The sequence below is a fragment of the Spermophilus citellus genome, assembly GCF_964194105.1.
Source record: "Spermophilus citellus genome assembly, chromosome: 4".
NCBI classification, from domain to species: Eukaryota; Metazoa; Chordata; class Mammalia; order Rodentia; family Sciuridae; genus Spermophilus; species Spermophilus citellus.
Genome location: NC_138185.1, coordinates 38,670,345 through 38,685,516, shown reverse-complemented (window position 1 = coordinate 38,685,516; position 15,172 = coordinate 38,670,345). Strand labels below are relative to the sequence as shown.

The window sequence follows — 15,172 nt, the reverse complement described above, 5'->3', positions numbered from 1 at the left end:
ATTGAATGAAACCATTACCACTTTCATCTCTGGAGCTTTTTCATCATCCCAAATGGAAAATTTGAACCCATTAAAAAGTATCTCCCATCCTATTCTCCCCCAAGCCGATGGCAACCACATTGCACTTTATAGCTATGAATTTGACTAATAGGTGCCTGTTATGGTTTAAATAGAAGATGTCTCCCAAAAGTTTCTGCATTAATACAGGAGTGTTTGATGGTAAAGTGATTGGAATGTGAGAACTTTAACCTAATCAGTCCATCCTACTTTGAATGGACTGAGTGAGTGATAACTGTGTGCAGATGGGGTGTGGCTGGAGAAGGGGTTCTATCCTGGAGGGATTATTCCGTCTCTTTCTCTGCTTCTTTGCTGCCATGAGGGGAGCAGCTTTTCTCCACCATGCTCTTCCACCATGATACTCTACCTCACCTTGGACCCAGAGCAATAGAGTTGGTCATCTATAGATTGAGACCTCTGAAAACATGAGCCCCAAATAAACTTTCCCTCCTCTAAGTTGTTTTTGTCACAGATTTTGGTCACCATGAAAAGCTGACTAAAACAGTACCTCATATAAATAGAACCATACTATTTTTGTCCTTTTCTGTCTGGCTTATTTTACTTAGCAGGTTTTCAAGATTCACTCATGTTGTAGCATGGGTCAGAATTTCATTCATTTTTAAGGCTGAACAATATTCCATCATATGTATATACCACATTTTGGGTTACTTCCATCTTTTGCCTATTGTGAATAATCTGGTGTGAACATTGGTGTACAAATATCTGAGTCATTGCTTTCACTTTTGTGGGGGTAAGAGTATATTTCCAGAAGTGGAATTGTTACATGATAATGCTATGTGTGAGCTTTTGAGGAACCACCATCCCATCTTTTATTCTTGATCCATGTCATAGCTGCATGCCTGTATTCCTGACTAAAGGATGAGATTAGAGATGGAACTGACTGAGGGACTCAGGATTTTTTGTTTGTTACTTTAGGAAGACCTTAAATAAACGTTCTGATGGTTGATGACTTGGAAAAAATTCTCAATCCATGGTACAAATGACTAAAAGTAAAAATAGTCTCACCAATGTTGAACTCCAGGAATTGTGGGATTTGAGATGTTTGTGCATGGAGTGACAATGTGTGCTGATCAGCAGGACAAAAAAAAAAAAAAAAAAAAAAACAAACAACCTTCCTCTTTTAATTTCCCTCCCCACACACAGATTAATGAGGCATCACAAGAAACAAAAGTTCCATAAGTTTGTTTTACTAGAACTTCTTAGGTTTGATATACTTATGTGGTGAGACCCAAATTTGGCTATCAGCTACAATAATGAGAACAGATTCTGAGGCATGATTCTTGGTGGCCTGAGTCAGGTGAATGAATTGAAGGATACTTGGATTCTAAGAGGTATCATAGAGACCTCCTTGCCCACCTTCACCTCCAAATTCAACCCACCTCACCCTTGTACATTATAGATTGCTTCCTGGCTTGCACACAGAAAAACTAAGTACCAAAAACCATTCCCTATTCTTCATTATTTTCCAGATTATTGACTTGTGTCAGCTACTCTCATTGGACTTGTGTGGTCAGCCTCTGAGGAGTGTCTGCCCTCACACTATAAACCAAATGGCTTGTTATTCCACATAAACTTATACCTGCTTCATTTTTGGTTGCATAGAAGCATGTAGTCCTACCCTGGGTGTAGCCTAACAATCTTATTCCATGGACTTGAACTCACTGTGGTTCAGTCCTTAGGAAAAGCTGTTTAGAGAAACAAAATTAAAGAGGATTAACTGAATGTTATGCCACTCCTTCGTTCTTCCTGATATTTTTCTGTCCCTGGATTAAGCCAGATATCTCTCTCTCTCTCTCTCTCTCTCTCTCTCTCTCTCTCTCTCTCTCTCACTCTCTCTCTCTCTCTCTCACACACACACACACACACACACACACACACACACATACACACACACACAAAAAAAAAGGAATTCCTGGCTGATACTGCCCTGACCTCTGTGGAATAGCATTTACTGTCTTCCACTTGGGCCTCAGCCTCCTTTGAGTGACATTGTTACAATCAGCAGGGCACAGCTTGTCTTCACTCATCCACTCTACCCAGCACCCTTTTTATGTATACCCAGAGGAGAAATGTCTCCTTGGCCCTAGAGCTGAGAACAGATGCTCTCATCTGAGCAATTGGTTGCTGTGATCCTGTATACTACATGACCCATCTACCTGATCTTGGCCTGAAGGAAACTGAGAAGCACAGCAGCATCCTGCCTCCCACATGGATACAGAACTCCTGAGTCTAGATTTTATGTGTTAACCTCACTTTTGTCCGTCCCTTGTTTTGTAAGTTCTTAGTTTTGTTTTACCTCATTTCCTCATTCACTTTAGGTTATTGAATCATCTTAATTCTTGTAAGCTACTTAAATCTTTTAAGGAATTGGGATATAAACATGGATTAAGCATTCTCAGTTGTTTTGAATATTTAAAGGACAAAAGGTAAATAAATTATTAGTCTTTAGATAACTAGAATATGTTCAGTATTGTTGGCATTAAAACCATTACTGTTGTGGATATGATTAAACTGTACATTGGGCACTGTCAGGGGCCTTGGCTGTCTTGATCACATCTGTGTGTCTACTGACTGGTGCTGTGCTTGGCTTGTAGCAGATGCTCAGGAGCAAAGTGAATGTCACTTGGAGTTCACTCCACCTTTCTCAGAAGTGGAGGGACACTGTTGGCACCTCTGACCTCTGCTTTCTGCTTTCCCTTTTCTGCAGACTCACATTTCAAGACTCCCTCCTGGTGCAGTTGCAGGACAGTCGGTTGCAATCGAAGGTGGGGTTTGCCGCCTGGAGAGCCCAGTGAACTGACCCTTCAGGCCAAGCATGAAGTGTCTGAAAAGTGTTTCAGAAGCTGAGCTTTTGGAGTTTTTAATGAAGTTGGATGTTTTATCTTCCTTGTTTTATAATTCCTATTCAACCTCATGCACCACTCGAGACACAAGTGCTGCTGCAGTTAGCGCTTAGTAACAAGTGGTCCTTTGGTGGGTGAGTGTGTGTGGGTGCTGGGTGTGGGTGCCTGTGGGTATGTAGATATGCGTGTGCGCACGCATACATGTATGTATCTGCAGAGTGTGTGCTTGCTTCTCCCTTAATGAAATAGAAACTCCTCATTGTGTAACCTAAGACCAGGAATGATTAAATCATCTTTACAAAATGTGTGCTTTAACTGTTTACAATAAAACCTAAAGTTACAGGAAACATTTTTTTATTATATAAAGAGGTACCAGCTGTCATTGATGTAGTGTGTCTGATTTGTAGAGTAAATCTATTTGTTTAAATGATTTGACAGTGGTAGTGCTCCATTTAATAACAGTAATAAGTAATAAGGTGTTTTTATTTGTTAACCAGTTTAAGTGGATCCTGTGGTAACTTAAACTGTTGTTTTCATCCCTCATATGGGGCATTTTTCTTTAACAAAGAATGGTTTCAGTGAAACAATCTAGCAGAGAATTAAGGTCAGAGCCTTTTTAAATAATAGTCTTATTTGAGAAAGTTTGTACTTCTTTCCTCAGCTTTTCTAAGCTTAAATATTGCATAGCTTCGAGCTATATGTACTATATTATGAAAGAATATGTAAAGAGAACATACAGTAATGCACAGTCCTTAATTTGTGTATAATGGAATGTTATTTACAATGTAACACTGTAAATAAGAAAGCAAAGTTTATGGGAAAATTCAATATTTGTTTCTTGTTTAAATATATTTTTAAGATAAAGGCACAAAAATAAAAGAAGCGTATTACTGGGTATAGTGTGTGACTTCTCTTCTCAGACTAATAAATTATCTTTTGAACCCTAGATCAGAGCCCTGTTTTGTATTGTGTTTGTCAAAAGTTACTTCTTCCAGAAGTCATACCATCATCTATTTTGCTGCTGTTATGATTGTTCAAAATCCAGTTTTATCTCTGTGCAGATTTGGTAGACACTACCAAGATGAACTTGCTACATGATTGAATCTTCAATATGGAGACCCCTAAAACACTTTGCTTTGAAAAATGGCAGTGGCAGCTGAAAGCTGAAAGTTGATAAATTGCTTCTAAATGCTATATTTGGGGAGTTTGGAGCCACATACACACACACAAAAAAAAACCCAAGACTTTCCTTTTGATTTTTTTTTTTTTTTTTTGTAAGAAGTGGTTATCAAGAAGATACTAAAGATAGACTCGCTCAGGGGAAGGAAGTTTCCCTGTACCATATAATCATGGCTCTGGGCGGTAACTGATAAAGCCCCAGATGAAATTATACACTTGACGTGGACATATGGCCAAATTATAAAGGAAAGACAACCAAAATGGGGTGGGTGTAGATATGAATGATTTGAGAGTGGCTGATTTATATTTCTTGTACAGGCAATTACATTTGTCTCGCTGCACTCTCGTAGACAGGTTGGTGCCGTGGTATCTGTTTCTCATTCTTATGAGACTGAGAACTGGGTAAGGGATGGGCTGGCTGGTTGGGAGCCTTTGGCTTCAAAAGCTTTCAAAGACCTGTTACCTGTTGTCAGGATTTTTTCAGGAACTGGAGTGGATCATGTAAAACTATCAGGACACTTTAGAGTCTGAAAAACCATCTGACCTCTTTCACCAGGAATGGCATTTCTTTCATCTCTTTTTGGCTTTATTTTATTCATATTTAAAAGTTTGAGCTTGTTAAAGAACACTTTTATGAAGAATTTAAAAATGGGTATGTATAAAAGTGTACCACCTCTCTAAGAACAAGTTTGTTCAGACTTTATTCTCCAATTTTCTAAATATTTTTAAAGGAATTCTGTGAATCTAGAAAGGAAAAAAAGTGATATATAAAATCATGGGGGCACAAATATAAAAATCAATATAAGTTGCTTCATTATAAGAGCAGATATTAAAGATCAGATGCTGGAGTCAAATATCAATAGATACAAAATAATTTCATTTCACAGAAAAGTAGAAAAGATAGAAACAGATAAGAAGATAATCTTATTCTCTAGTCCGGCTTATGTCACCTAGATTCTGAAGATTTATTTTAAGGTAGTAACATGAGTGATTTTGATTTCAATTTAAGGGCTGAGCCCTGGATGTTTGGTTCTCAAATATAATTAAGCCTGGTCTGACCCCGCCATGGCTATCACTATGACCCTGTTCTGGGTTTTGAAGTGTGTTGTCTTCAGGGTTTGGTGAGGAGCACAGAGGTGTGTGCTCTTCTTCCAGGTAACGAGAGCACCTGTGCTGAGGACGGTAGTCTGGTAAGAGTCTTTGTCCTCTCTTGTCAGTTCTGCCACTTCTCCCCATCCTCACTTTTTTTGCCTATGCCAAACCCATTCTCTTAATTACCACTTCTAAATATGAACTTGAATTCAGATATCTGTTGATATACCTGTTGGAACTGTGTATAAAGTAGGGATGAACAAATCTCTAATGCTAATCTGAGGTGCTTTTGAGCAAAATGAATGAGTTTGGTTTATAGAATTAGAGACATCCATTCTGGGCTGCTCCTAACCCTTTTTTGCTTACTTCTTCATTTTCTCCTGTGTTTGAGAATGGTAATGTTGCATGCCAATTACCTGCAGATTACTACAGAACCAATATTGTTCTATTTTGACACACTAAATGGAGGGAGTAAAGAAATTAAGGAGTGACTGGAGAATATTTTTGAAGGTGGTTGGGTTTTTCCTTAATATTTAGATTATACTTAATTATTGTGGCATCTTTTTTTAAACTGGTCATTATTATTATAAAAGCAAACCATGCTTAGTATGAAAAAAGTCAGAAAATAGATAAGGGAAATCAAGAAAAAAAATTAACTCATAGCCCCACTTTCCTAGAGACAACAGTTAACACCTCATAGACTCTTTATGCATGAATTTTCATGTGTTTTTAACACAGAAATAGTGTGATGTTGAAGACCCCAAAGGGGATTATGTAACATGTACTTTTCGTTTAAGAATATCATGAAAAGATACCCATGATTTTACATAGTATGTCACTTACTGCCTCCTCCATATATTGCTGGTTCAGCCTAATGCTGGTCAATACATATTTTTTTATCTTAAAGCTTTTATAGAAATCCATGATATGATACTACTGAAGTACATAGTCAAAATTCATTTTCTGAGGCTACATGTGTGTGTGCAGTGAAAACTGTGATAAGGTCTTAGCCAATGAAAGCCAATTTAGCAGACATCCCAGAGAAGTCCATCTTCATTGCGCTTGGACCTTCTGTGTGTTAGACAACTGAAGGCTAATATCTGTACTTCTGTGCTTGAGAACGCCTCTGGAACCATGGAAAGCTGCCCTATTGCTGCACACAGCAAGCCACAAGTGAAGAATCATAAGGAAGAATCATCATTTCCCAGAAGTAACTCTGCATGTGCCACAAAAGTCTGAGAACTTTGTAACTAACTCAATGTTGATAGGCACCAGACTGCTGGAGACACACGGGCACTTTTAAGAAGCTGATGAAGAGCAGCATTTCATCAAGAATCTTCTCAGGGAATGATAAATGTCCTTGACCTGGAATGGTGTGAATAGTAGTTATCAGAAATAGCCAAAGGCTTCTCATTACTTTAAGACATTTGAATATAACAGTGTCCTTTACCATGGACACATTTCCATATGATACATCTCCATAACAATCTCATATGAAGCCCATTTCCAGAATTCTGTCTTCCAAGGCTGGATGCCCAACCATAACATAATTTTATGGTTAATTTGTTTTTCAAAAAAAAACAAAAAACCTCCCTAGACTTTCTTAAAGCAAACTGTGTATTAGGTCAAGTATATCGACTTTGTTCTGACATAAATCGTATAAACACTCAAAACTCTGACTCCCTTTTTGCTGTGAAGCCCAGTCTCCTTGTCCAACATAAGGTTGCAGTGGCTAGTTCCAGGATGGAGCGCCTCCAAAGGCAGTTTATGCAGAAGCCACTCCTCCCTCTTAGGAACACTGGACCAAGAAAACACTAAGCCATAAAGAGATGAGCCCATGTGTACAATTTATTTGTTTTACTTTAATTCTATTCTAAATCCTTTTCTGAGGCTGAGTAACCAAGAGAATTAGGTATGGGTGGGTGAATATAGAAGGCTATTGATGAGACTGAATGGGAGGTTAGCAACATAAAAGTAATCATTTTATATTAATATTTGTCCCAAGACATTAAGGAACACACTGCTTTCCCCAATACTCAGTTTGGCTTCAAGTCCATAAGGTATGAGTCCAGATATCTGTGATCAGAGACCCATAGGCAAACCAGATTGACCAGGCAGTTTTTCATTTTCAACATGCAGCTGTCTCAAGTATGTGGCCACAGGAAGGATTAAATCTAAAACTGGCAAGGACTTCCCTCCAGGGTGGCGCACTCAGCTTCCAGAATACCATCAGCCAAGCCCAAGGTGGTTCACCGTAACCAGTTGTGGAAAGCTGGGAGGGAATGTGAGCTCAGTGGTTTCTCCTTTACATGGTGCAGTCACCAAAGCTCTGAAACCACAGTGGGAAAAGCCAGGAGAACTGGGCGAGGGTTTCCCTGCCTTAGACTGTCATGGGGATTTCTCCGTTGTTAGAAGAGCCTCAAGAGCTGGGAAGGGAATAAGAAAATCAAAATAATTCCTTTAAAAAGCTGGGAATGGAACCACCATTTGACCCAGCTATTGCACTTCTCGGACTATTCCCTGAGGACCTTAAAAGAGCGCACTATAGGGATACGGCTGCATCAATGATTATAGCGGCACAATTCACAATAGCTAGACTGTGGAACCAACCTAGATGCCCTTCAATTGATGAATGGATAAAAAAAATGTGGCATCTATATACAATGGAGTATTATGCAGCACTAAGAAATGACAAAATCATAGAATTTGCAGGGAAATGGATGGCATTAGAGCAGATTATGCTAAGCGAAGCTAGCCAAGCCCTAAAAAACAAATGCCAAATGTCTGCTTTGATATAAAGAGAAAAACTAAGAACAGAACAGGAAGAAAGAGCATGTGGAAAAGACTACAGTAAACAAAGATGAATGGGGGGAGAGAAACGGAGAGAGAAGGGAAAGCATATGGAAATGGTAGGAGACCTTCAAGGATACATAAAATTATAAGAGGCTATGAGGGGCAAGGGGGAGGGAAAAAAAAGGGAGAGAATTGAACAACAGCAGGGGAGATAGAGAGGGAAGATGGGAGGGGAGGGGAGGGGAGGGGGGATAGTAGGGGTTAGGAAAGGTAGCAGAATACAACAGACACTAATATGGCATTATGTAAAAATGTGAATATGTAACAGATGTGATTCTGCAATCTATATTTGGGGTGAAAATGGGAGTTCAAAACACAATTTGAGTCTAATGTATGAAAGATGATATATCATGAGCTATGTAATGCTTTAAATAATCAATAAAAAATTTAAAAAAAATAATTCCTTTAACCCTTACTATTGCTGTTACGTTAGAGATACTACTCCTAAACGTCTCCTAAAAGTCTGTCCTAACCTTGGAAAATCTAGCAATGTTTGAGATAGAGGACTTCTAATATAGTAAGAAAAACGTGCTGCTTTCCATGTAGAAGTAGTGAGATTTTAAGTTCTTTCCTAAAACATATTAACTAAGTCTTCCCATTAGGTTAATGTTAACTCCATCCTTCTGGATCTCAAGCCAAAACTCTTGGGGTCATCTGTTTCACAGACCTATGGCTGAGTAGCAAATAACCCAAAACCTTTATGGTTTAAACTATAAGTATTTTATTTGCTCACAATGCTGTAAGCTAGATTTGGCTTCCATTGGTGTTTTTCTTCCCTTTTCTGCCGCTCTTGCTGGTAGTCCCTGGTGAGGTGTGTCCAGTGGAGGGTGACCTGGAGACTGGGCTCAGCTGGGACACTGGGATGGCTGAGCTTTCTCCTTTCTCCATACAAACTCAGAGCTTCTACATATGGACTTTCCATGCCACCTCCCTGAAAGACATGGAAGTTCAAGGTTTCCAGGAGCACAAAAGTAGAAACTGACAGAACGTCTTAAGGTTTCAGTCTGAACTGGCTTGCATCATTTTTGTCACATTTATTGCTTAAATTAAGTCACTTTTTTTCAGTCTAGGTTCAAGAGCAAGGAGCTGTAAAAGGGCATTCGTACCAGAGGAAAAGTTCACTACAGGCACCACTCTGACACCCTTGAATCTTTACCTTCTTTCTATTCTTCAATCAGTCCATCAACAAATCCCATAGGCTCTCCTCTGCAGTGTATGGTGAGTCCAACCACCTCCACTCCTGTCTTCCTGCTCATCTTCTTCTCTCATTTATAGCAATAGACTCCTCTTTGGTCTCCCTGCTTCCACTCTTGCCTTGATAGGCCCTTGTCCACTGGCACCCTGAAAGAGTAAGATCAGGCTGCCCCTCTTCTCAAAACCATTCTGTACAACTTGCCCCAGAGTCCTTCCAGGACCCAGGGATCTGTTCCTTCTAATTCTCTGACCTACTTCCTAGTATTCTTGCTAACTCTGCACCAGCCATCCGGGCCTCCTTTCTGTCTTTGAGCACCCAGACATCCTTTCATCTCAGAGTCATCGCACATGCTTCTACCCCACTTCACACTTTCCAGATAAATCCTCACCGCTTGCTTCTCTATTTCTTCAACTCTTGCTTCAATGTTACCTTCTTAGCAAGGTTGCCCCTGAGCACCACCCTCCTTAACACACTCCTCCCAGCACCCTAAATGCCCTTTCTATCTGGTCTCTGGCATTTATCATTTTCTAATCTACCATACAACCAACTGATGTATTTCTTTGGTCCATATGTCTCTATTTGAAATTAATCTCCCTGAAAACAAGGAGTTTTGTGTCATTCATGCTAAACTTCCAGCACCTATTTTTCCTGGTACTCAACACATAGTAGGTCCTCAACAAATGTTTCTTGAATATATAAACGAAGGTTTCTCATGGTGACATGGAAGAAACATGTGGAGATGTGTATTGGTTGCCTATTTCTGATGTAAAAAAAAAAATTACCACCATCAGTTAAGAAAAACACAAATTTTATTGTCTTACAATTTTTTCAAGTAAGAACTGTGGCTGGCTTCTCTACTATAACTTCCACAAGGCAAAATCAACATGGCTTCATTTCTTTAGGAGGTACCAGGAGAGAATCTATTTCTGGTTCATTCACATTGTTGGCAGAACTCAATTCCATGAGATTGCAAGACAGATCTCCATTCCCTTTCTGTCTGTTGGCTGAGGGTTGTTTACAGCTTTCACCCACATCCCCTGTGTACTGGCTCCTGTCCTCCATCTTCCAAACCAGTTACAGAATTCTTCTTGTGCTTCTTGGCTCCTTTGCCTCATCTTTCCCATCAATCTCTTCTGACTACAACAGGGAAAGGTTCTTCATTTTTAAGGGCTCATGAGATTGTGTTGGACCCACCTGGACAATTCAGGAGAATCTCCTCAACCTCAAGGTCCAAAACTTATCACAAACACAAAAGTTCCTTCTGCATGTAGCCAACACGTTCACCAGCATCTTTGAGGGCTGTCATTTGTGGTAGTTCAGTGAACCAAAGGCAGAATATCAAGTGCTAACTCTGGCCCTGCCCCTAACCTGTGTATCCTTGAAAAAGTTCTTTACATTCCTGGGATCTCAGTTTCTACATGTGCCAAATTACAGGGTTTTGGTTATATTAGAGATCCCTAGAGCCTAGGCTTAGGTAATGTTGGGCACACAATGAGCCAGAGTTTCAGTTTGCCAGAGAAATGCCAAAGTTCTTTTGGCCTCTGTCAGGCCTTTATGTTACTTATTCTGAGACACTTTTTTTTTCTTGGTTAAGCAAATGTCTAAAATTTTGATATACTGTATTCAAATGGGTTCTCTCAAATATTACTTGTAAAGTGTATAATAAAGCACTTATGGGAACAACTTGGCAATAACTATCAAAATTATATGTGTATTTACCCACTAACTCAGCACCAAGATACTGAGAGTTTATCTTAATAGAGATATGCCTATGTACATACAAAACCAATATATGTACAAAGATATTTGTTGTAGTCTGTCTGTAATAGTAGATCACTGAGGATGACCAATACTTATCAGGGGGGGAGATGTAAAATAAAACTATGATTTATCCATTCCATGGAATAAAGCATTAAAAAGGAGGATGAATTTCCCTTTGTGCTGTCATGAAAAGATATTCAGGATATTTTAAGTGAAAAAAGCATAATAAATATCAGCATGTATGGCATACTGTCTTTGGGATAAGAATTTTAAGACAAAGACTATGTATTTTAAGTTTCTTATATAAAGAAACATAAGAAGGAAGGAAACATAAGAAAAATGTTTTTATCTATAAGGACTGCTACTTCTAACAGCTCTTGGGGATGAGGAATGAAGTAAAGGGGAGGGAATTGAGCAAACTCATCAGTGTAATCATCATCTATTGCTCTAGTCTCAGGAAGATCTCTTGCTCTTCTATCTGTTCTTAGATTTGTCCAGTGTAAAGCAACTGAATGAGGATTAAAGATTGCAATCAGCCCTCATTGTGTTCCTCTACCCAAGTCAGATGTCCAGGCCAAACCAGGTTCCTTATCAGAGGCAAAGAGTAGATTCAGAAACACCAACCAAGGGCACTCTTGCCCCTCCCAGGTACATTTCGAGTCATGAGTTCTGAATCTTTTACCCTCTTTTAAAATAAAATCCCTGCTTGCTTTCTAAAAAAAAAAAAAAAAAGATCACCAACCAAGAATCACCAACCAAGATCTCTTCCACTGTCTCAATAATGCCTATAATGTTAATATTTTTGTGTTAACATTTTATTTGCTTTCTGTTTCCAATTGAGTGGCTACAGGCAGATAGACTCCAAGATCATGAAATTGTATTATTTTAAGGCAATGCTGGGTGCAATCATAGATAAACCTCCAAATCTTAAAGTCTTAGTATGATAAAATTTTCTCATATCCAAGAAGTCCAAACAATATCTATCCGCCAAGCAGTGATTCGGGAACTCAGGCTCTATCCATCTTGTGGCTCCAATCATCTTCCACACATGGTTTCAAGGTCTTTTCAGAAAAGGAAAAGAAGAGAAAAGGGGACATGAGAAGAAAGAGTCTGAACTGCATGTGAAGCTGCAGGAGATGTACTTCAGCCTGGTTCTTCTGTGTCTTCTACCCTTTTAGACACTTTTTATCAGATGTTGACTTATAGTTTTGGAGTTTTAAAACTGCAGACCTAGAGAAAACAACAAAGATAATGAAGTCAACACCACCATTTTATAAAAGCAAAACCTCACAGAGGGGAAGCAATGTGACACTGGAAGAGCTTGATAGACTGGAACAATCTCAAGCACTTGGTAGTCAGTTAACATCCATCTGTCAGATGCTTCTCATTATAAATGTTCATTTGATGGTCTCCATTTCTTACCTGGGTCCCGAGTACAGTGAGGGAGTGGGTAGTGGTTGCAGGTGTGAGTTGGCTGTGAACTAAAAGCTATGGAACTTGTATTACAAAATAAACACAGAAAGCCACAATTATTTTAGAAGCAGGGGCATGATGGATTGAGCTAACCAAATGGGTCTGACTTCTAACAAAGAAAAAGCCCACACTTGCTTTATATCAGTACAGACCAAAGAGGATCAATAGAGATCTCCTTCGGGGGAACAGGATGAGAGTGGAGATAAAAAGGTTGTTTGTGCTTGGCAGGTTACGCCCATCTCCAGAAGCTGTGCTTGAATTTGGAGCTGTGAGCTAGGTCAGGGTGCCAGCATGATCTGGGCTTACTCGAACCTGAGAATTTCACTCAGGATTTGGTAGAAGAGTGAAGGGAAGGCCTTAATGGCTCAAACATTGCCCGGAGTTCACACATATGGGCACACATGGCTCCCAACAGCCCCCTCTCTCATATCATAGAATTAAGAAATTATATAAATTATATATTATATAAGTTAATAATAGTAAGTTTTTCTTTCTTCTAATTCAAGCATGCGTTTAATGGACAACCCCATTTTCAAGGTTACTATTAAGTGGCCATCTAGTTTCTACCTGAATAGTTCTAAAGATAGAAAATCCACTGCATTATAAGGTAGTCCATTGTACTTTAAAAAATAATTTAGGTTAAGAAAAATCTTGCTTAAATTGCCTCCCTATAACTTCTATCCACTGGAATTCCCCTTTCTTTACCACATAGAAGGTAGCTCTATATTTTTTATCAGGATGGTATCTCCATAACACCTGGACCATGACCAACCCCCACTGTTGAGTCCAGGAACGATTTAATAGCCAGACATGAAGATTTCCTACAGAGCCAGGATTGCCTTCACAATATTCAGTCTAACACGTCACACAACCAATAAGAATTGACCAGTCTTTGCATCCAAGAGGAAATCTACTTACCATTTCTGCTCTTAAACATCTTCTATGTGACAATTCATTTACCTACAATAGCACAAAAGTTATCAACTACTTAGAAATAAATTTAATGAAAGATATTCAACAGCTATATAAAGAAAATTATGAAGAATAATTTAGATAAGTTAAAGAAAACCTAAACAAGTGAAGGATATATCAGATTCACAGAATAAAAGACTCAAAGTTATAAAGATGCCACTCTTCAAAATGTATAAATTCAGTGCAAGCCTAGTAGAAATACTAACAACAGATGCTAGTATTTTTATAGAAAACAACAAGTTAATTCTAAAATGTATATGGAAATACAAAGGGCCTATAATAGTCAAAACATTCTTTGAAGAACACTAATGAATATGCACTATAAGATGCCAACACTTAATATAAAGCATTTTAATTAAGATTATTTCTTGGTATTAGGACAAATACAGAAAAATCAGACAATAAAAAGAATAGAGGGCCTAGAAACAAACTTGACAATATATAAACATTTAATTTTCAACAAATATAGCATAACGAATCAGAAGGGGAAGTAGAGTCTAATATATTCCAAGAAAATTGTATAGCTAAGTATGAAAGAAAAACACAGACTTTTAGAAAATAATTTAAAGGAGCTTTACTTCTGGGATGTTAGCATGAGGAGCTCCATACACCCACTCCCCAGTGAAACGAGCAATGCTGGTGAAAACTAACTAACTAAATAAATAAATAAATAACACTTAAGTCTCTGCAAAATTCCCTAAGAATATACACAAATTTTAAAAAAAACTTTTTTTCCTACTAAAACTGGAGAAGAGTAACTAAAGTCTGTGGTATTTGAACTACAACCCACTTCTTCCCTTTATATTCTTGATAGAAGATTCACTCTAAATAGGTGTGGTCAAGAAAATTCTCTCTCCCCTCATTTTCCAATCAGTTCCTTTTGTATCTCACCAGAAGGGGCAGGATGTCAGCATTTCTCAACCCCTCCAACTCCAAGTTAAAGAGGCTAAATTCCTCATAAGTGCATCTGAGATATTGGAAGTTACTGTTCTCTCCTCAGTTCCTACACATACATGGAGACTCTACCCAGGTGAGACAGGTCAAGAAAACTAGGATCTCCATTACCATTGGTCTCAATTCATGTGAGGTCAAAGGTTATGTGCTGGGGGTGGCAAACAAAGACCACCAGAGGTTACTGCCCTGCCCAGCATCCAGTCATGGTTTAAAGAGCCTGCCCAGAGGAGAGGTCATCCATAAAAAAGAGCAATGATGCTCTCCCCAAAGGAACTGAATTTATTTGAAACAGGTGTGGAGAAATTCAAGCCTAAGATTGTCCCTGAAAACAATAGCATCTCTTAATTAAGAGCAATATGCTAAACTACAGGCCATCTAGTTTGACAGAGACAGCCAGGAAAGAGACATCTAAGAGGAACCCTTTGTGGATCAGAACAAACCTCAGAACTGATATTGAAAACTACTCCAGCTCAGTTCTATGGGAATCATACTACTGAGCAATTTATACCTCAGAACATTGTCCAAAACAATAGAACAACTAGTGGTAATTAGTGGAGTCTAATTTCTGGGTATAAAACAAAACAACAACAAAAAAATAGCTTAAACAGAGAGGTCAGAGAAAAGACAATCAAAGAAAGCTCTGCTAAAATTACCATAATTCTAGGGTGCATGTTCAAGGCTGCATCCTATAAGAAGTAACATCAAAGTCTTTATACTATGGGCAAAGTAAACTTTGCTAAAATAACCTAGCAAATTCACAAAACAAATAAGC

At 38.6% G+C, this 15,172-nt stretch overlaps 1 protein-coding gene across 2 annotated transcripts in view; it reads left to right on the top strand.

Annotated features, from left to right (window-relative positions):
• The window catches only part of TASP1 (taspase 1), a 301,213-nt gene extending 297,968 nt beyond the window's left edge, over window positions 1–3,245 (top strand). For both annotated transcript variants that reach the window (XM_081289122.1, XM_081289123.1), the window contains one exon: window positions 2,786–3,245. In XM_081289122.1, the coding sequence (XP_081145248.1) occupies window positions 2,786–2,878 (93 nt within the window). In that variant the 3' untranslated portion in view covers window positions 2,879–3,245. The remainder of the gene's footprint in view (window positions 1–2,785) is intronic.
• Window positions 3,246–15,172: the final 11,927 nt, after the last annotated feature.